At 41.2% G+C, this 22540-nt stretch overlaps 2 protein-coding genes across 7 annotated transcripts; both read left to right on the top strand.

The window, feature by feature from the left end:
• Positions 1-5607: 5607 nt before the first annotated feature.
• Positions 5608-13633, top strand: TMBIM4 (transmembrane BAX inhibitor motif containing 4). 6 transcript variants are annotated; one of them, XM_075720788.1, is made up of 9 exons: positions 5699-5730; positions 6800-6851; positions 6943-6973; positions 7455-7563; positions 8877-8982; positions 10497-10530; positions 11526-11643; positions 12138-12183; positions 12758-13633. In XM_075720788.1, exons 2-9 carry the CDS (start codon positions 6813-6815, stop codon positions 12962-12964), a joined length of 690 nt encoding a protein of 229 aa, XP_075576903.1. In that variant the 5' UTR covers positions 5699-5730; positions 6800-6812; the 3' UTR covers positions 12965-13633. The 6 variants fall into 6 exon arrangements, with proteins under 6 accessions (XP_009476370.2, XP_075576893.1, XP_075576903.1 ...); XM_075720797.1 differs by lacking the exon at positions 5699-5730 and adding an exon at positions 5894-5924; XM_075720802.1 differs by lacking the exon at positions 5699-5730 and adding an exon at positions 6683-6704.
• A 1392-nt stretch (positions 13634-15025) lies between these two features.
• LLPH (LLP homolog, long-term synaptic facilitation factor) lies at positions 15026-20358 on the top strand. The gene is made up of 3 exons (XM_075716103.1): positions 15026-15058; positions 15240-15423; positions 19412-20358. Exons 2-3 carry the CDS (start codon positions 15243-15245, stop codon positions 19573-19575), a joined length of 345 nt encoding a protein of 114 aa, XP_075572218.1. The 5' UTR covers positions 15026-15058; positions 15240-15242; the 3' UTR covers positions 19576-20358.
• Positions 20359-22540: the final 2182 nt, after the last annotated feature.

Raw genomic sequence — 22540 nt, 5'->3', positions numbered from 1 at the left:
GAAGTTTGCTGACTTGGGTTTTATGGGTGAATCTATGGCAACAGGCCTGCTCTATCAGAGAATCATAGAATCATAGAATCGTTTAGGTTGGAAAAGACCTTTAAGATCATCCAGTCCAACCATATTTCACAGAAATAACCAACACCTTCATGTTTTTTGCCAGCTCCTCCTCCCCCTTTTCTGCCCTTGCCATGTCCCCATCCCAGCTGTGAGATATATATATATATATTCCATATATGCGGGGTGCCATTGCTTAAGCATTGGCATCCAGTGCCTTTTAGGATGCTCCGGGTTACCCAAGGCATCTGCATAGCTTTGCAGATATAACAGAGGGTTTACAGAAGCTCAGTGCCTTTCTGGAGGAGCAAACGGAATTGAGATTGATACCCGAGGGCCATAAACTGGCACCAGACACTTATGTTTAGGCATCTGCATGCCACCCCTACTTCCACTGACAGTAATGGTTGCTTAGGCACTTAGTAACACGTAGATACCTATTTACAGACACTTAAATGCAGTTGTCTTCATTTGGAGCTGAATCCTCCTCTTCAATCTCTGCAGAGCAGACCTGACCAACAGCTGCAAAGCTATTGCTATTTTAAATGCAGGATTTCTTTTCCTTTAACAGCATACAGACTATTACTGTAGTTACACATGGGAGTTCTTATCAGGATCCAATTGCACTAGACACTCAAACAGAAATAAGCAAATCTGACCTCAACTTTCCAAAATGCCAGGAAAAAAAAGTTCAGAATTAAAAGCGTTCATGACAAAATAAGCTCAATGGTTTAGATAAACTAATCTACATGAGTACATCCAGGTTTTAGACGACAGAATGACTAGCCATTACAGGTGATGTAGGCTGTCCAGTGAAGACAATTAAAGCACATTGGAATTTGTACAGAAAGAGTAGTTAGGTGTTTTATAAAGAGACTCCATATGGCACTCCCAAGATTCAAGCAGCTCTTACTGCTAAATTGAAACTTAACAAAATAATAGCAAACTCAAACCAGGGTATGTTTTGATGTTTCATTCAGAGAAACAAATTCAAGAATGCTTCCCCTTCTATTTCAGGAGGCAGTGCAGCTATTAAATTGGTTTAGTTTGTAACATTACCTCCATGCAAAAACAAAAAAAAAACCCAAAAGAAGAAAAAAAAACATTCTCCCATAAAAAAGGAAAAATTACCTCTAACTGGGCTGTCAGTGTAGCACCCTATATTTCCCCAGGATTTGGTCTTACACATGGAATAAAATGGTAATGCTCTTTTTTAAACTCCAGCAGTTACTAAAACAACAAAGGTGGGATTATAAGCAAAGACAGCTTTCAACTTGATCCTGACCTTAAAATATAAAATACCTCAGCTTGTCAAAATAAGATTGCACCCTTGAAAGGTATGACAGTTGCATAAATGGACAAACACCTTGGGAGAAGACTTTTAATGCTAGGATTAATTTATTAACTACCAGCACGACTCTATTAACTGCAGAGATATATTGATCCTGAAGTACTGTTTTCAAAATGAAACATACCCACCCTGACCCCATTCAAAATGTCTCCCCAGATTGCATCAGTCAAACCAACACATCTGTTCAAGAGCTGTTCACAATCCTTCAAATAAAGGTCCAGGCAGTTAACTTTCACATTGTGCTCCCTGGCAGGTAAGCTCATACCCCCCACATTGATGGACTGGTGCCACCAGACAGCTCAGTTCCTAGCCACAACCCATTTCTTATTGCATCTGAGACCTCTAGTGAGTCCAAGACCCAAAACTAACCTGTGTCTTATCAACAATGCACAGGAAAAAAAATAAAGGAGCTAATCGAGTTACAATACAGTCAGGTATAATGAAAAAATATATAATGCGGATGGGATTTAATAGGAAAAAGAACATATGTATCATTAGGCAAAGATGAGGGCTCTAGGAAACTGAAGGAACATTGAGAGAAGTTTTTTCATCCCAGAATAAGGAAAGGTCAGCTTGGTAAACTGCTTGCTGAAGGGTAGAGCCTTTCTCATAAAACTGTAAGGACTAAAGAAGATAAACTCTCTTCCCTTGATCAGTGGATTTGAAAATTCACCATCAGGGATTTTAAAGCAACAGATGGAACATCTGTCCCTGAATTTCTTTGTTATTTTCCTGCCCTGTAAGAACATCATGACAGTTTCGCAGCTGCATACTGTATATTTTGAAATATAATTTGGAAGAACTTTGTAATTACAATATTTTCTCCACTTCTCATGGAGAATTTAATATTTGGAGTGTGAGGATAATTTCACAGTAACTCATGTTTCTTCAAATTAAGGTTCCTCAGGGTCACACAATAAAATGATCCCTCTAACTCAACTAGCCAGCTACTTTGAAATTAAGAGAACCAAGTTCACCTGGGGATAAATTGATGGTTAATGGCCATGCAGATGCACCTATATAATCAAACTTCTCTCCTCTGTTTTCCCACATCGCTTTGCATCTGAACTGTGTGCGCTGTACCGTTCCAAACACAAATTGCCTGGATGTTACCTCCTTGTTGAAAGGCTGGCAGGCAGCCACGGGGCCCCATGTGTGACTATGTACTCCTGGAACCGCACACCCTGCGCTCCAGCAATATTACAGCAGTTGTGTCTCATGCATTTGTACGGAGCCATGCAGAGGTCACGGGCTTTGCACTCTGGGAAGAGGATACCGCTTAGCCCTGCCTCAACAACAGCCGTGATGATGTGAAGATACACAGATTATATCAAAGCAATGCTGAGAGGGGTCACTCTGGGAACACTGCTCAAAGTTGCAGCAAATGAAGGGGCTCTGGCACAATTATTTAAAAACAAACCTCTGGAAAGAAGCAGAATCCTGACAACGCTCCAAGTACCTTTCCCAAGTACCTCCGAGCGCCAGATGGACTTTTTCCAGCAAAGCCACCGATTAAGTATAACACAGACAAAAGGCACACAGGAGTCCGTGGTCCTTAACCAGGGCTCTAGTGAGAGTGAGCTTCCTTTCCCCGTACCAGAGTCCAAACCAGAACCCGGAGAACAGAAAGCTCTTTCACCCCTGCACGCACGCACGCGGAGTGGAAGCGTCTCGCCAGTCCTAAGCAAGTCACTGTGGGACTGCAGTGGTTTCAAATAAAAATAGTGTGATGGAGGTATGTTTATGGAAACATCAAATACAGAAAAGAAAGGCAATGTAAAACATACTTTGCTTTTTATAAGGCGTATTTAGCATTTTATAAGGTATACTTTCCCAAGTGAGGAATGGAAAATTGCAAAGACATTGAAAGCGCTCAGCCAGGCTCGGTGTTATTAAGCCTCGGTTCAGTACAGTCACTCCAAAGCACTGCTCACTGCACAGTGCATTCTGTGTGCGCCTGCAAGTTAACAGAAAAAGATCTTAAGACAGGAATGACACTCTCTTTCGGCATGAAAATCACAGGCTTTATCAGTATTGCAGATGTAAATAATTTTTCCATTCACATCTGCGCCAACCCTGGCAGATTGCACTCGTGAGGAGCGTCACTGAATCATTTGCTGCTTTGTCTCCTGCCTTTCTGAATAAGCCCACTACTGCTTCTTGGTGGCTTACATCAGACTAACATCTTCCACACAGGAGGTGGGTGTGCGAAAGTGCAAAGGTGCACATGCCTGTTTCCTGCAATCTCCTATCTCCCAGCCTGTGCCTAAACCCCAGGCTAACTATTCCAGAGCTTTACCCCGATTACTCTTCAAAAAGTTTTCAACTTTTCACCTTGAATCTTCCTTAACTGCAGTTGGAAGCCACACTACCTCTTACGTGACACTTTCTCCATGGCTGGAGAACTGCAACAGCCTTTTATGAAGTATTTGAAGACTACTATTATGTCTCTCCTTCAGTCTTCTCTAGTCTCAGACTATTTGCAAATTTGCAGGAGTCAACTCTACTGCGATAGTCTGAAATTTTCTGTTTCTCACCGAGCAGCCAGGCCGTCTCTAAGAGACATTTTAAAGAAAATTGCACTGAACGTATCAGAAGTAGGCAACACCGGATGCTTGTCCAGAACTCTAAAAGCTTCTTCTGGGAGAACATCGGACATGTTCTTCTGCAGAGGCACGTGCAAGAAAGCAGACAGCATAATTATTTCAAAACAGTTACTATTCAGCAATGCAAACAATGCACAGATCTCCAAATTCAGGATTAAAGCCCGAAGATCCTGCTCTGCAGCAACTAAAAATGCAAAATTACATTAGGAAAACCATAAATACTTCCCAGAATGTAAAGCCATGTTCCTAATTTTAGTATCTGCAACTGAAATGTAGCATCTCAAGTCAACTCAGCAGATGAACTTTGCTCAAAATTATTTCATCACAGAATCATGTAATTTATTTACTTCTCCCTTGAGAATCTGAATAGAGGCCACTATTTCCCAATTTTTAAAAACGCTTTATTTAGTCTAATATGTTACATACATTTCTAAAGTGTCTATCACTTTAGTTTCTTGGCATGCTTTAGATAATATTCACAACTTAAAGACTAACATACTGCACTCCCCATCCCACATCCCAGAATCTTAGCTTTTGTGGATTCCTAAATGTGAGCTACCATCTTGGGTAACTTTTGGGGGGGCAATTCCAGAAGAACAAAGTCTGACTGTACAGAGTGCTACGTGACGCCCGAGAAATGTTGAGCATTTTTGTGTTCTATTGAATTAAACTGAGTTTACTTTGAAGGACAGGACACAAAACTAGAAGAAAGCCTGAATAAAATCCTACTTTGCATTAAAGATTTATAGAAGTGAAACTTATTCCTAGGGGGACATACACTGATAGTGAGCACTAATGCCCAAAGCCTCTTTTAGCGGTTATTGCTGAACCATGAACTTTGTGTTCATAGCAGTGGACAGCCCCAGCTTGCCGGAGAACTCTTTCCGCACAGCAGCTAGAAACGAATCAAAGGTGAAAACGTGTGAAAGGACTGATTTTTCAGTCACTGGAACTTCCTCTCCAGACCTTTCAGACCTAGAACAGACACAGGAAACGGTGTTTAAGAGAAACACAAACAGAAAGCTTCCTCAAGCCACCCTGAATCACGCACAGAGGCGGCCTAGGTGCGTAAATGTCAGTACACTGAAGAGATATTCACGGGAAACCCAATCCCACTCTACTCATGCAAATCCCGCATGTAAAAGCTGAAGGACGCGGGTGCCTGTTCCCTCCCGAGGTCACTCCCCGCTCCGGCACACCAGGCCGAGTCCCACGGCCTCCGGCCCGGCGACAGCCGTTAGGCCGCAGGGGCTGGGGCTGGCACCGCCACTCGCCGCCGCCGCTCTCCTCAGCCCTGCCTCCCTCCGCTGCAGGCTCTGCCCAGCCTGCAGCGACACCGGGGAAGGACCGGGCGGGTACGGCCCGGCGCCGCGAACAGCCCGAGGCCGAGGCGCAGGCCGAACCGCCGCTCCTACCCCTACCGCTACCGCTACCGCTACCGCCGCCGCCGCCGCCGCCGCCGCCGTGGGGCAGGGCCGCTGCCGCAGCGCCCCCTGGGAAGGCGGGCCGCCACGATCGACGAGCTCGGCCGCTCGACCCAGGGCCCTGCTCGGCGGTGCGGGGTGCGACTGTCTCTCCCGGAAGCGGGGCCGTTGTCGGCGTTGTGGGAGGCGGCGGCGATGGCGGCGGCGGAGCAGCTCTATCCGCGGAGCTCCATCGAAGATGATTTCAACTATGGCACCAACGTGGCCTCGGCCAGCGTCCACATCCGCATGGGTAGGGACTGGGGCAGGGGAGGAGCAAGGCCGCCTCCCCGACGAATTCCTCCCCCCTTTTAGGCCCCCCCAGCCCTTGGGGAGCAGCCCCTGCTGCCTCCCCTTGCCGGGCGGTCAGAGGGGTGTCGCGCCCCAGTGCTCCCAACAGGTTCCTCTCTGTTAACCCCATCGCCTGTGGCGTTCAGCTGAATTCAGGTTCTGCGCAATGTTTTAACCTTCTGGGTAAAGGCCGTGAGTTGGGGAGCCAGGGCGTTGCTTAGTCCGGGTTTAGCGTCGAGGGTGAGAGAAAGATGGGCGGCCGGCAAAAGACTGCATTTTCTCATTTTTCATTTCTCAGACCTGAGGCGGGTCTTTTTTATCAGAGGGATGAAACCCATATAGATTCAGACTTGATTTTCCCCAGAGTGATGCATTTTGAAGCCCGAACAATATACATAACATGTATAAAAGCTAAAATTGGTGCCCAAAATTACAGTATTTTAACCAGGAGACTGAGGGATTTGAATTTTTTTCTGTGAGGTGTTAAAATATTGTCTCTTCTGTAGCGTTTGTGTTATAAGGTTGTATTGGTCACCATGAAATACTGCTTTGCTGTTAATGTGCAGGTCTCAAATGCATTGAATACTCTTGTAGAAGGTTTCTAATTATTAATCCTTGCTGAAATAGTTATACTGTTATCAGATACATCTTGGAATAAAAACAGCTGTGTGCTGTGAATTTTTTATTAGATATTTCTGATAAAGAGCAGATCTCTTCCTATAAAAATACAGTTTTATCCTTTTGGAAAATAAAGGATGCCATAGGAAATATGAAAGCGATATTGCCATTAGCAAAATTGCTGATGCATTTAATAATGTGGGGAGAAGGCTATGCTGCCTAGCAGGCTACATCTAGCTTTGTTCAGTTCATTGCAACAGAACAGGCCCCAGTCCCTCATGGCTTACAAGTATATTTAACTTTACTTGCTGCAGGCAGGTAGTTCAGCTTCTCAGTACATGCTCTTAAACTTATTTAGGCTGTGCTATTAAAAACTGAATTGATTTTCACTGTAAGCTTATTCTTCCTTTCAGAGCATTTTGCCTAATGGACTTGGTCTCCTTCCATTCAGAACAGAGAATATCTGTATGTCCTGAACCACTCTCCACTCTTCATAATTCTAGAATTATGAAGACTGTTAGCTTAATTCTGGGTTTGTTTTTTTTTTCCCTAGCAGTTTGTATCTGTAGATATCCATTCAGTACAATGTAAGTTGCAAATGATGATAAACAATATCTAACATGGTGGAAGGTCAAATAGATAGTACTGTAAAAGTTTTTCCTTTTTAAACTTTTGTGGCTCTTTCTGTCTCCCACAGAACTTCCAAGTTAACCTTTCTTCATTTAGGTTCATTAGATACTAGTAACGTGATGGAGAAGGTATTCTGTTAGTAATTTCTTAGTGAGATTAGGTGTATGTAGTTTTTAAAATAGTCTGAAGCAAATTCCTTGCAAATGTTTTTTTGTATTTTTTTTGTCATCATTGTTATTGTTTAAATAATGATGTCCAGGAATAAATGTGATTTGGCTGGAATACTGTGTCAGTTTTTTAAGGAAAAATGGCTTCTTACCGCTTTGCTCTGTGCTTTTTCACTGAATAAAGAGTTTCTAATGGTTCCTCATCAAACAGAAAAATTGTATCTGATTTACTGGTTGTGACTGAAAAGTGATTTCATTTTTCTTATTCTAGCTTTTCTACGGAAAGTCTACAGCATTCTTTCCATTCAAGTTCTTTTGACCACAGTCACATCTGCCATTTTTCTGTACTCTACTGGAGTTCAGGCATTTGTTCACGAAAGGTAAATACTAAAATGAAATGGGGCTGTTTATCATGTGTTAAGTATAGTTTATGTAGTTGTTGCTCTGGAACAATTCAGTATTCCTAATCATTTTTATACCCTGTGTTTTGATTCTGAAATAGAAATTTTGTAACCTGATTAGGAAAGAACTTTTCTGACATTTTTCTTCTTGGTTTATTATTAAAATTTATTTTTATTACTATCATTAAACTTTATTTTAATCAACACTTTATTAATAGTGCTTATTTTAATATTGACGCTATGAAAACCTATCCATCAGTTGCAGAACATCTCAATTATTAATATTTCTTGTTTTGTGGTCTGAGTATCTGCTTTTAGAATCTGTTTGGAATGCTGTTGTTTATAGGTACCTGTTCCAAAAAGCTGAATCATGTCTTACTCCAGTCCATCTCTTCCCCCCCCTCCTCCTCCTCTCCCCCATCTTACTTTGTTTTTTCCCCTGAAAACTAATCTGCTGAAATTCTGGTGGGCTTGCTTCTTTTTGCCTCTCAGATTTTCATGAGGAAAAAAAACAAGTCTGAAAAACCAAACTGTGGTGAATGGGCAGGGGAAAAGAACAGCTGGGGAAAGGAGGAGAGCACTGAGTCCAGTTTCTGGTTTCCCCCAAGTGCACTCACAGACTTTACTTTTACTTTCACTTCAAAGCCCAGATAAAAAAGAAGCATCAAACACTGTATGAAAGTTTCTGTATAAGCTGTAGTGTATACAACAGAGGTTGTAAAACTACAGTTTTCTACTTAAATCTGATCATGTAAAATTGCCCTGCTCACTTAGAACTGTTGTAATTTTGTGTTTGATTTTGGTCCAGTTTTTGCTTGGGAGGGCTGCTTGAATGATTTAATTATAGCAATACGTACTGGTCAGTAGTGATTTTCTTTGGTGCAGTTAGTGCCCATGTTTGTTGCATTCAGGTGCTTACAAAAAACAGTTCTCTGTATGTTGAGTTCTTAATAGGCAAAATATTGCATATACTTTAATACTGTTAGTTTAGTACACATGGATTTTCCTCTTCATATGGGTTCATCTCCAAGTGATGGATTCCTGGGCAGTCTTCAGCTTCAGTATGAAAAAATTGTCTTTACTTGTGACTGTACTATTTTTAACTGATTATCTGTGGTGGTATGTTTTAGAGCAGTTTTATCGTAAAACTTGCTTTACATTTACTTTGGATATACAGAGCAGTATCTGTATCTAGGTGATCACTTAAAAACTTGGTTTTATATAAACTGTTTTCTATTCTTCCAGATATTTTATTTTAATTTTCATGACTTTTTTTGTATGAAACTTTACAGGCCTGCCTTGCTTTTGATATCTGGGTTTGGATCTTTGGCTATCATTGTGGCACTGACCCTCTACAGACACCAGCATCCTGTTAATTTATACCTGCTTTTTGGATTTGTAAGTATTTACAAAAATTCAGTTTTAATAGTCTTTAGAATATCTTTCATTGTGATGAAATCCTTGAAGCAAACTAGTGGTGGCTCTACACTTACGAAGTTCTGAGTTATTTTTTGGAGGTTCTATCCACAGGTTGTTCCTAGATAGCCTCTACTTCAGGTTTCTTCCAGTGTCTTTTTAGCAAGTGTTAGAACTTGGAATCGGGTTGAGCAAGCTTTTGTGTGTGTATGTGTCTGTAAATATATCTATCTGCTCTCATTGTTCTGTTGATGTCAGTGATTTTGCTATGAAAAAGCAAAGGAGGCGGCATTTCTGTTACCTTATTTGTTTGATGGACAACCTCTAGCGGAGATCCAAATGCAACCAGTCATATGTGTTTATTTCATTAATTGTCGTCTTTTTGATGCTAAATTCTGAGCATGTTTCCAACACAGGCAGGTCAGTCAGCTGTCCTCAAATTTCAGTCTCCTGCCTGATGTTGCACATTTGTAGATACGGGCTAACTGTTGCTCTGGGATATTTTGGATTATGTAGCAAATCAATCTTCTGAAAAGAAGTCACAGTGGCATCATTGGAAATTTGATGCTTTAGGAGTTGCCTAAATTGTATTTGTGATACAAAGGGAAGACAGCTTTGCTGTGTATGTAAATAGACTGTTCAAATTGTAACGCAGTTATATGCTTCCTGACTTTGGAACTCTGGCAGGAGAGTAAAACTTTTAAAAACTTTAAATGAGTTCAGCTGCAACAAGTAGTGATGTAATAGTTTGACCAAATGTGGTGTGGGAGTTTGTGGTATGACAGTTTCAGTATTACATTGTGTAGGAATAGAATGATTCCAATCTGTGTGTGATAAATTGGTTTAAACAAAATATGGGTTAAATGTTCTGTTATTTCTGACCTCTTGGTTCATGCCATAGGTACTTTTCTCATCTTTTATTGTAATGAAACTTAATTTGAAATTATCTTTTAGAAAAAACTCAGGGCCCATACTAGCCTTCAGCACAGACATCAATAATATGTTTGTTAGCTGTTTCAAAAGAAGGACAAGTGAGAAAAGGAAATTGATGCAGACGCTTAGCTCATGAGATACTAAGAGTGTTGGATGAAAGTATTTCAAATGTTGAAAAGCATGCAAAAAGCTGAAAACAGTTCATATCTAATAGCAGCTCTGAGAAATTTTATAGCCCCTTGAATAGTTTGTAAGAAGTGTGGTAAGAATGCTGTGTGCTTTGAGTAGAAAATGGCTTTTTTCTGTAGGGGCTGTCTCTCTTTCGTCTTCAGTTTATATTATTTTTATGTAACACCACAACTTCCAGCACAGTAAGGCAGGATGAGTGCCATTTTCTTGTTGAAAATTAAACATGTTTTCATATACAAAGATTTAACAAGAGAGCTAATGTAATGCATGCTGGGATTATGTAGCAGAATGGGGTTTATTGTATGTGAAGTCTCTGTGTAAAGTGTTTTGTGGGTTTTTTTGTTCTTGTAATTTTTTGTTTTTACCTTTTGTAGACCATACTGGAAGCACTGACAGTTGCCATTACAGGTAAATGGTAGCCATCCTATTGTCTGATTCCTTACAGAAATTGGAAAAGGAATCCAGTCTGTTGTACTAATTGCCATCTGAGATTCCTAGATGTGACTAAAGTGATAATAAATCCCATTTGAACATTTTAGTGACAGCGATGTGAGTTTAGCAAAAACCAGGGAATCAAGGGAGAAAACTGGATTCTGATCCAGAACTGAAACTCTATAAACCTGAAGTGAGAAATGAGTTGTGCCGTCCGTTCTTTCAGTACAGCTAGCAATGCTCTTTCCTATAAGACAGCTCTCAGCAGAGCTGATCTGCAAGTGAAATAAGCTTGATTTTTCCCCTCTGTTTCCTCCAAGGGAATTACTTTGAGTTTGGAGAAGTCTGTACTTGGTTGTCAGGGTTGAGGTGGGGCAGTGTGTGGAGAAACCATGGCATCACCTTGCACTATAGCTTCCAGCATAAGATGAAACGTCTTCATGGTAGCCTATGATCTCCTGTAAAAAAAAGTTGTTTGGGGAAAGGAAAGCTTAAGGAGGGAAGAAAAAAGGTTCCACTCATTTCTCTTATCTTTACCCTCCTACGCCCCAATCAAAACTTTTATAAGCCTTTACAGAGGACTGACTGTGTTGTGATTTCCCCCGCCTTGTTTCAGTATCATGAAAAATTCAGATAGTTTTTTCCTTAAGATCTCACATATCTAGCTGTAAAATACTTCTTTTTTTCTTTTATTTCTTTTTTTATTGTGAGTAGGGAAGATCTGTTATCCCCATTTAAGAAGCTACAGCCATACTATAAATGTCAAACTTAGCTAGTGCAAGGGTCTGTGAGTCCTATGGTCACGATTTTGAAGTGCAAGGACAAGTTCATGCATAATTTACTTTTTTGTTTGCAGTTAAGATTTTCTTTTCCTGTCTCTGAAAGTTTAAACTTCTGTTTCCTCTAAAGATAACTTAGTAAATCCATACTGTAGTGTTCTTTAAATGATAATCTACTTTTTCTGTTTATAGTGAGTTTCTATGACGTGTCCATCGTCTTGCAAGCCTTTATTCTTACTACTGCTGTATTTCTTGGACTGACTGCATACACCTTGCAGTCAAAGAGAGACTTCAGCAAATTCGGAGCAGGGTATGTTGTCATATTGATGATTTTTTTGTTGTTGTTGTTAAGCTAGTTTTTCCTGGTTTTAAAGCTAGCTCTGCAGATATAATAATGAATACAGGTCAATAGAACCTGCTTCAAGGGAATGGTGAGGGTGTATTTTATCTTAAATTATTAATTTTATGCAGCTCTGCTTTCTTGGTAAGAAATTCTTTCCTGTGATTATGATTTGTAAAACCATAGTATTATACTAGAAGACTAGTTCACCTGGATTTTTCATGGAGACAGAAGAGAGCTGCTTCAAGTATTTTTAAAAAAGTCAATTTAGGGTGTAACTTTTGACAGCTTTATAAAACCAAGTTTCACTGCTGATACCAATGAACAGTTGGCATATAAGAATTATGGATACGTACTTACCAAATATATTGTGAGGAGATTTTATAGGAAGGGAAGAGATTTGAAGTAAAATTTAAAAGAAAAGAAATTATTGCTCACAGGTTTTCTTTTTTTTTTTTTCCCAGCCTCTTTGCTTGTTTGTGGATTTTAATCTTCTCGGGTTTCCTGAGGGTAAGATACCTTGTGTTCAAGGTTAAAAAATATTCTTTAATATAAATCTAACTAACTTCTGGTATAACAAAAAGGTTTTGGACAGTCCAATATAGCTTAGTGAAAGAAAATTGCTAACCACATCCTTTACTATTATAGGTCATGCTGGTGATCTTTCAACCATTCATTTCCAATTCAAATTTTTGTTGGATGCTGTTCTTGCTAATGTAAAAGTGGTATTTGTGTTGATTGACAAAATTTATCAGTCTTGATCCACTACTTGATTGAGACACTGGGAAGGAGATTTGGGTTTTAATTTTTTTTTTTTTTTCTAATTTTTGTGCTGTTGTTAACATTTTGGAGACCAGAGCTTCCTTAAGTGGAGGCACTTTTACTCCGTTAAAGAGATTGTGTGACTGGGGACTATATGAAAGAACATTGAAATGTCATTGTAATACTGTATTTGTGTGTACATAACAGTAAAAAGACAGTGTGTATCATTGTTTTAAGTGTGGCATATCATTATGCAGGGAGTTTAATATTAAAAAGAAAATTAAGTTTACAATTTTTTTTTTCATGTTTCCTTTGCCTCCAGCTGTTTTTCTACAGTGAGACAATAGAGTTGGTGTTTGCTGCTGCTGGAGCTCTTCTGTTCTGTGGATTTATTATTTATGACACTCATTTGCTGATGCACAAATTATCCCCTGAAGAGTACATACTGGCTGCAATCAATCTCTACTTGGACATCATCAATCTGTTCTTACACCTGCTGCGTTTACTGGAAGCATTTAATAAAAAATAGTCAAAAGTGGTATGGTTTGACTATAGTTTAAAAGTTAAGTACCTAAATAATGTTTGGATGATCTACAAACTGTGTAGTTCTGTCTTCTGGAGACTGAATCTTTATTGCTTTTTCATTCCATGAATATTGATCCCTCCTGAGGAAAAAGAAGGCTTTTTGTGTAGCTGAAGTTCTTCTCTAGAATATGTATTTTATGTAGTTAACATGCTGTCATCATTTCAGTCCCTTTTTTAATCACTTAATTTGCACCTGACATAACTCACAATCAAAATGTTTGCCAACTTCTGATTGCTCCAGCGTAAGCCTCTCTCTGCTGTTCTGTAGCTGCTGGAAATGTTTCCTTTGGGATTATAAGTGTGTGTACCGCATAAGGGTATCCTGAGTTTATCATTGTGCAATGTTTTACTAAGCTAAAATTTTTTCTGTTTTTTGTTTGGTAAAATGGAATGCTGTCTCTAACAGAGATACTCTGTTCTTGTTAAGGGCTGTCAGATTATTGCATAAGCTGGGAGGGTATCAAAACAATTAAAGGAAATGTTCTTCATTTAAGTATTATTTATTGCCCATCTTTCAGTGTTGGGAGAAATCATTTGGAGATGGATTCTTGCATTTTAGCAACTTGTGTATATTAAGGTTAATTGTCTGTCAATAAAAATTGGAAAACCTTTAGTCTGTTCTTGCGGCCGAGGCTGGAGTACTTCAGGGCGCCGAGAACAAGCACTGCAACAACAACCCTCGCTGGACAGGCAGGCAGGGTGCCGTGACAGGGGCTGTTTTCCAGGCTGTTGGAATCCTGGAATGGCAGGCAGGGTAAGAACAATTTTGAAAGGCTTTCTTACTTCATATTCAGTGTTGAAGTTGAGGTATTGTTAACTGCTTGTGTGTCCTGTCAGCAAGAGGTTAGCAAAAAGGCGATGCAGTACTTGGGAAACATCCCGCGTCCTACCACATATGCTTTCCATCCTGGAACTTAGAATCATAGAATCATTTAGGTTGGAAAAGACCTTTAAGATCATCACGTCCAACCATTAACCTAACACTACCAAGTCCACCACTAAACCAATTAAGGGTAGAGTAATAATTAATTTCATGTTTCCTGGCTTGGTGGCTGGATTATTTTTTAATGAAAGTAAAACTAGAATAGAATCATTAAGGTTGGAAAGGGCCTCTAAGATCATCAGTCCAACCATCAACCCAACACCACCATGCCCACTAAACCACGTCCCAAAGTGCCACATCTACCCATTTTTTGAACACCTCCAGGGATGGTGACTCCACCACCTCTCTGGGCAGCCTCTTCCAATGCTTGGCCGCTCATTCAATAAAGAAATTTCTCCTAATATCCCATCGAAACCTCCCCTGGCGCAGCTTGAGCCCATTTCCTCTCGTCCTATCGCTAACTACTTGGGAGAAGAGACCAACACCCACCTCACTACAGCCTCCTTCCAGGCAGTTGTAGAGAGCGATAAGGTCTCCCCTCAGCCTCCTCTTCTCCAGGCTAAACAACCCCAGTTCCCTCAGCCGCTCCTCATAAGGCCTGTGCTCCAGACCCTTCACCAGCTTCGTTGCCCTTCTCTGAACACGCTCCAGCACCTCCATGTCATTCTTGTATTGAGGGGCCCACAACTGGACACAGTATTGGAGCAACAACAGCTTGACCAAGGCTGTTGAATTCAACCGCAAATTGCTTTCAGCAAGTGTGATGATTCCTCTCTTCTGTCTTGGGGTTTCGCTAAGAAAGGTGCGGCAGTAGGGTAACGATAAAACTTCACTTTTTTCCCTAGCCATGAAGCACGTGTTCATTTTTTTCCCCCACCGCCCTCTGGACGCAGCGGGGGTTGGGCGTTATTCCCCACCCGCAGCACAGGGCTCGGTGCTCGCAGCCGGGACGGGGTAGGGAGGCGGCGGGGCGAGTCGGGGCTCGCCTTCCTCCCGCTGGTGGCGGCCGGCAACGGGAGCGGGCGGGGAGGGCGGGGGCGCGCTCGCTCGGAGCGTTACGGTAGCGGCGGCGGGGCGCTGGGCCGGCCCTGCCGGGGCGGGGCCTCACGTGTCCGCCGGCGCCTGCGCGGAGAGGGAGAGCAGCCGCGCGCAGGGGTAGGGCGGTGGGCCTCGTGCGCGGCCGGGGGGAGCGGGGGGAGGGCGGCCGCCCGTGTCCGCGCGCTGCCCGGCCGTTGGGAGGGTGGCAGCCGAGGTAATGGCGCCCGCGCCGCCGTAACGGCTCCTCCGCCCTCCGCTTGCCTCGCCCCTCACTGTTTCCCCTCTTCCTTCCCCTCAGGACATGGCGAAGAGCCTGAGGAGCAAATGGAAGAGGAAGATGCGGGCGGAGAAGAGGAAGAAGAACGCGCCCAAGGAGCTGGAGAGGCTGAAGAAGATCCTGGGAACCAACGCGGATGTCGTCATGGAGGAGGTCAAGGAGGTGGCGACTGTGCTGCCGCCCCAGAAAGTCCTGGAGCGGGGGGGTGAGTTGGGCTCTCGCTGGGCGGCGCTGGCGTTACGGGAAGGGCCCCGCTGGCGAAGCGGCTCGGGGCCCGCGGAGGCCGCGGTGCCCGCGCCGGCCCTCACACGGCGCTGGGTTGCCCAAGCCCTGCCCTTGGAGTGCCCGGCTAGCTTTTCCTCCCTCCCCCCCCCCGGCCTCGGTCGCGTTTCTACCGTGTTTTTCACTCTACCGGTTCTTCTGTTGCAACCAGCCACGTGCAGGGACGTCCTGCGGTAAATTTATTATTGTTCCTGCCACTTTCGCTGTCGTGATCAGACTTAACGATTGTTACAGCTTGAGAATAGCGAGTTGAAAAACCAAATCTTTTCTCTTTTAAAGCCAAAAGATGCTATTGAGTCATTGAATCTGGTCATTTCACAACATTGCCTCCTACACTGCATCCTCTCGCTTGTGGAACAAGCTTATTAACGTTTGATTTAAAGTATGTAGTATCTTATGGAGAGAGATTTCTTTGTGAAGACACCAGGTGAGTGAAGACTCATCACATAGCAGTTGCTCCAATCACAGCATTATATTTGCTGTTAAACAGGAGGTAGGATACAATTTCCCTCCTAGTTTAAGGAGGACAATAAGCATCTAAAAGTTGGACCTAAATCTAAAGTAATTTTATAGGGATTTTATCAAGAATAGAGTGAGGTTTTTTCCCCTTTTTTAAATGTACTGTCTCAAGGTAAGGGTAGTGGGGACCCTGGTTTTGTATGCTGATAAATGCTGCATTGCACATGGTGCGGGCGTGGGTGGTATTGGGTGTCTACAGATAATGCCATCTTCCACTCTGTTCCTTGAACAGGATGTAATCTGTAAAGGCAGTAACCCAGGAAGTGGAAACAAAGGTTTTAAACAGCTGTATACAGGACAGGGGTCAGAAAGACACCTTCTCTTTCCAGAACTGCAGTCCAAACTAAATCATGGTCCTTTTTGCTTCTCCAATTTATGCCACTGAAGCTGTTAGGATATTGCTGATGTGAGCTCTTTATGTGGCATGCAGAAGTCTCTTAAGACACCACAATGGGGATATGAAATAATGCTAGTAATTGCTGTCAGTCACGCAGCCAATTTTGTCAGTGTTTCAGAAGTTAGAAAAGACAGGGAGGTGGTGTGAGGTTGAATAGCAGAGGCTGTAAGCTATTGAAAATGGAAATAGAATGCTACATAAAAATAGTTGCCCAGTTGTGGGTAGCTTGGTGTATAATTTGTAATTTTATCTGTGGTTCTGATTTGTCCCATAAACTAGATGTAAAAGTTGTTCTTACGGGATTGTTAGAATTGGATTTCCAAAATGTTTTCAAACTTAGCCAGCCTTCTGATACTGATGCTGGAGGAAACGTTGTTGTCTTAAACCTAGTTTCTGAAGCAAATGCCTGGCTATCTGTCATTCCTGCACCCCCTTCCAAGTCTGCTGGCAACTTTTCTACAATTTCACTTGGCCTTTGTAGAGAGCTGGCAGCCTCAGAAATACCCAAGAATATATATATTTCACAAAGCAACTACAAGTTTTGTGAAAATAATAGTGTCTTCTTTGGGAGGACACTTCAACACTGTGGACACAAGGGAGTTTATATCACCAAATGTTATAAGGACTGAAGTAGAGGAAAGCTTCATCCAGAATACACACTTTCCATAGATAGGTGAATAATTTTCCAGCCTAAGAAAGTATATAGGTGTATATTAGGGACATTTTTCTGTGTTACTTTAAGGTATTTTTTACAGCACACTGATATTTTTTTTTTTTAATTTTATTTTTTGTTGTTAGGAAAAAAAAATAATGGAAGGGCTGGCTAGGCTTTGGTCAAAAATGGTTTTGTAGCTGTTTTTAAAACTTTGTGGGCATGCACGTATTTTGCAAGATAATCATATCCATTGAGTCTGCTTCGATAACCTACTTTTATAGCTTTTTTTTTTCCTTGGTCCTTTTCTCTTTGTTTTTAACCCCTTTGATAGGTTTTCTTTATGTCCTTGGACCACTCCTGTTCAGTAGGTTTCTTCCTGTTACTGATTGCAATCTCAAGGATGCTATAGGGTAGTATGATGAAAACGTTGTGCTGTGTGAACAACTGGTACTTTTTGTCCCAGAGTATTTCTTTTAGTTAATGTTGCAGCTGACATTTATTGTGGATGTGCTTTTTTGCAGTCAAAATTCATGTAACAGATTAACCTCAATCATATGATAGGACAGGAATTGGAGAAGCAGCTTTTGTACATAGAGCTGGTTTTCTTGGGATGTTGGGGTTTTTTTTTGTGTTGTGTTGTTGGAGGCCATCTCTCCTATGACATTTGGAAAACAGTGCTGTTAAGAAGGCTTCGTTGTTGTGTTTCTCTGATGTCTCGGGAGCTTTCTGGAGCGGGGACTTCTTTTGCTGCCTGTCCCATGCTGGATCAACCTTTGGTTGTGCCAGCAGGCAGTAGGCCCCTGGGCTGATTCTCTGCTGACCCTCAAGTATTCGTATCCCAACTTTAGGGCTCCCTAAACCCATCTCTGGTGCAGATCTCTGTAGACTATCAGCATGCTTCAACTATTGAAGCAGCATGTTGGCCTTTTCCTCATGAGCTTTGTCTCCCGACATCAGACAGGCACAACATAAAAAAGTCTTTTTTCCTCTCTGTAAAAACTCATGGTAAAGCTTTTAGGGTTACACATGGATGGTTTGGTGTCCTGGTTTCGGCTGGGATAGAGTTAATTTTCTTCCTAACAGCAGGCATAGTGCTGTGTTTTGGATTTAGTAGGAGAAGAATGTTGATAACAGGCTGATGTTTGTGGTTGTTGCTGAGTACTGCTTATGCTAGTCAAGGACTTTTTCAGCTTCCCATGCTCTGCCAGGCGCACAAGAAACTGGGAGGGGGCACAGCCAGAATAGTTGATCCAAACTGACCAAAGGGCTATTCCATACCATATGACGTCATGCTCAGTATATAAACTGGGGGGGGTTGGCCGGGGAGCAGCGATCGCTGCTCGGGAACTGTCTGGGTATCGGTCGGCGGGTGGTGAGCAATTGCATTGTGCATCACTTGCTTCGTGTATCATTATTATTATTATCATTATTATACTGTTACTATTAGCATTACTATTTTACTTTATTTCAATTATTAAACTGTTCTTATCTCAGCCCAGGAGTGTTTCTCACTCTTACTCCTCCAATTCTCTCCCCCATCCCATCGGGGTAGGGGGAGTGAGCGAGCGGCTGCGTGGTGCTTAGTTGCTGGCTGGGGCTAAACCACGACATTTGGAAACAGAGCTGAAATTAAATAGCAGAGTGCAGTTCAAATCTGTACTTAACAAGGTGTTCCTCTTGTAGCCTTGTCTCATCTAGACGTGACATTCATGTGGTGTTATCCAGCTGGGGACGCCATTCTTGGGAGCAACCATGTCACAGGCAGTCTTCCTGATCCTAGAGATTAATCCTCTATTTCTGTCTCTAAATATTAGATGTGACCTCGTGCTCACTTTTTGAGGCAAATGTAGCATCACTGGCTCATGCTTTATACTGTCATTGTATTTCAGCTTTTCTCTTTGTTCTTCTCTCTACCTGTCTTCATCTTCCACTCAAACTAGTTTGATTTTTTAGAACAGATCTTAAACATTACGTCATAGAAAGTATTTAATTGTGCATGTGTTTCAGTAAGCCTATGGCTTCCTGTATGGTTGCAGCTTTTGATGGAGACCACACACAATGTTTTTAGACACAGTATTGGAACAGATGGCAGACTAAAAAATAAGGTGCTTTGCCCAGACATGGGCCTTTAGGGAAAATTCTGCATATTTACTATCAGCCGTTGAAGTTCCTGGGTTGCAGTTGTATTGGTTTGGAAAGCACTTTCAGTGTACAAAGCCTTCAGCTCTCTACGTACAAATACTGTTGTGGCTAGGGATATTTTTAGGAATCTAGTAATAAAACAGCTTCTGTGAATCTGATTCATGTATTTTACTCACTATAGATACCTTTCTTTTTCAGATGACTGCAAAATGGACGTAGATAACAAACGAAACAAAAAAACTCTTCTAGACCAGCATGGACAGTACCCGATATGGATGAATTCCAGGCAGAGAAAGAAGCTTAAGGCACAGCGTGTTAAAGGGAAAAACAAATCAAAATTGGCCAAAGGCCTAGTCTGGTAAAATCAGAGTTTTGTAAGATCATGAGTATTATACTTGCAAAATAAATATCCCAAATAAGTAGATGATATTTTTGTGCTTGGCCACTGAGTATAATTTATTGTGTTGAGTGAACTTTTGAAGAGACTGTTAGGCCAACGAACAATGAAAGCAATATCAACTTGGTGTCTGCCAAATGTTAAAAAAAAAAAAAAAATACAAAAAGCAAGCTGAGTGCCTTTGAATAGACTAAGTGTCTGGTTATCTTGTTTTCTTGAGGGGGGGAGGGTCTCCATCTTTTATATTGTGAACGGTGAAAATGATAAAGGAAATCCGAAAAATAATGAAACTGTAAGTGGTTTTTGTACTGTGGTCTGTGTCAACATAACTTGTCTTCTAGTAAATTTAAACCAAAGGATTCTGTAAACTTGCCATATCCTTTAAATTCTTCTGTAAAATTACTTTTGTTGCACCAATTTGCGTTGCCTTTAACATCTGGTAATTAACAAAAAAGGGTTTTTAATGTGTAACTTAAAAAGAGATTATACACTGAAATCAACGCTAAGGCTTCGTGAAACTTGTGTAAGTAGAAAGACGAAGTGTCCGTCTGACTTCAGTTCGCAAAGAGAAAGCTGTTGGAACAAAGAAGTACTTCACTGCTGTCTGTAACTGTAATATTGTAGGAACTAAATAACTGAAAGTAAAACTGATTCTTTTATTATTAATATGAGAGAATGCAAATGCACAGATTGGAAATAAAGTGGTTTTATTTGAGACGTTTTCCAAGTTTTAGTAAAGTAAATGAGAATTTGCTTTTCCATATGTATTTTCAGTAGCCTTTTATTCCTTTTAAAATGGTACTCATCTATCATGCTTTACAACGTGGGCATAGGATAAAATATTGCTTGACTGCGTAACAGATGCCATTTATATGTGATTAGCTACAGTTGGTTGCATATTACTCGGCAATAACATGTGATGACAGATGCAAGAATTAGTTGCCCTGAAAGCTTGTGTTTTAAAAATGTCTCTCATTTCAAGGATGGAAATAATTACAGTACCAGTCCTGCCGTATGTTGCCTGTCGAAGTACCATTCATCGGTACGGAGCATAACCTTTGTCCCGCTTCATCCAAGATGGGATCTGTGTTCTGTAATTGCCCACAAATTGTGATATGTGTCTGTTGTGATAACTTGGGCATAGGAAATAGGATTTACTCTTTTTAAAGTAATTACAGTAGCTTATACTGTGCTAAAATCCAGTATGAATTCAACCTGATAGAAAATTTTGGGTTTTTGGAAAAATACCAGTGGGGTTTTTTATTATTAAGGGAAAAGTATTCTGTTGCTCAGGTAAAGAACTACAAAGGTGTTGGAGGAAATACCAGTGCACCTTCTGTTTTCACATACATTGACGGTTAATGGAACTTGGTAAAGTGTATAGATCAAAGTTTATCAAATTATATGCCATTAATAACTTCGTACTTTAAAAATATTTCCAATTAAGTTGATAATGCCCCCACTAAAAAACAGATGCTGCTTTCAAGTAATTTTTTTTCTTTTATTAGGTAAATGGATCTAGATTTAAGTATCAAATATGTTAGGATGTAGATTAGTGCTACTTTAAAATTGATTATTAAATTAAATTTTTATTAATTTAATTATTAAATTATTAAATTAAAATTAATATGGAGGAAAGTATTCTTTAAGGTTCATAATTATGTTTATCCAGAAATGGAATGTAATGAACAGTCAGTTTGTATTTCTTTACTACTTTAATGACATAGGCTGTATTTTGCTTAATTTGTGCTTCGGGGAGTTGTGGAGGGGAGCTTCATGGGTTTAAGTGCTAACAAATTGGGGTTTTTCTGTAGAGTGAGCACAGTGCTATTTTTGACATGCTTGTTTGTAAATCAGATTACTTTCAAGCAGCTGCTCGTGGGAAAGCAGACTGCTTTTCCTGAGGGGAGATAATCAAACTGGGAAAGTCCTCCCATTTCAGTGTAGGGCTTCAGAGTCGGTTTATTTTCATTCTTTAGGTGCGCAGCTGTACCCTGTGTCTCATCTTAGTCAAGGCTGCCGCTGCCGTACTTGCCTTATCCTCTCCTCTCTCTGGAGTTGTTCCAGTTCTGCCCCTGCTCCTTCCTGTAGGAGAAAATGATCTGCACAAGTGAATACTCTTTCTTATTTCTGCTTTTATGACCTAGCCCTGAGCTTTGTTGCACAAATTTATTAGTCTACTGCTTTTGTGACCAGATTAGGGATTTGAATCTCAAATGAGAGACAGCAGACGCTACACTGATCTTTTATTTCGGAGTTTTATCTACCAGCTGAAACAATACTGGCTGCGTGAGGTATTTCCTTCGTGGTGTCCAGGATAAAGTCAAACAGGTTCACTTAAACTGCAGATATTTTAAGACATCCTGTTTGATTTTTGAGCTGAAACAGAGGATAAGGAAGGAGTAAACCCCAGTTTTTACTGGAAGGCAGCTCTTGGTCTCGTACCGCTGTACTCTTCTGTGTGCATCACCAGAGCTCGCCCTGGTGAGGCGGACCTCTCCCTGGGCCAGGAGGGATTTGGAGAGCCTGGCTGGGCGGGATCTGTAATCCAGGCTGAAGGCTCGCTTGTAGACAGCAAGAACCTGGCTAAATGTGCCGCACGGGTGTAACCTCAGAGGTTGAGTCACAGATGCAGCAGGGAAATTTTACCTTCTAGGATTTCAGCATGTACTATATATGGATATTGTAATTTTGTATTTGGAATTTGCTTTAGATCCGCTTTGAGCAGCTATTTTTGAACGTGAATACCACCTTTTTAGTCATCATTGAATATTCCATTTACGTTGCTGAATATGAACCACGTTGTTTGATCAGTTGATGAAAAAAAAAAATTAATTCTTTCTTTACAATAGAAGGTGAATTTAAACATGATAGGTTTTGCCCGAAATACACGTTTTAAAAGCCCATAGAGGGATTTCCTAGGAAGTAAG

This window comes from Pelecanus crispus, chromosome 1, assembly GCF_030463565.1.
Source record: "Pelecanus crispus isolate bPelCri1 chromosome 1, bPelCri1.pri, whole genome shotgun sequence".
Taxonomy (NCBI): domain Eukaryota; kingdom Metazoa; phylum Chordata; class Aves; order Pelecaniformes; family Pelecanidae; genus Pelecanus; species Pelecanus crispus.
Note: the sequence above shows the minus strand (reverse complement) of the source record. Positions and strands in the feature narration are given on the sequence as shown.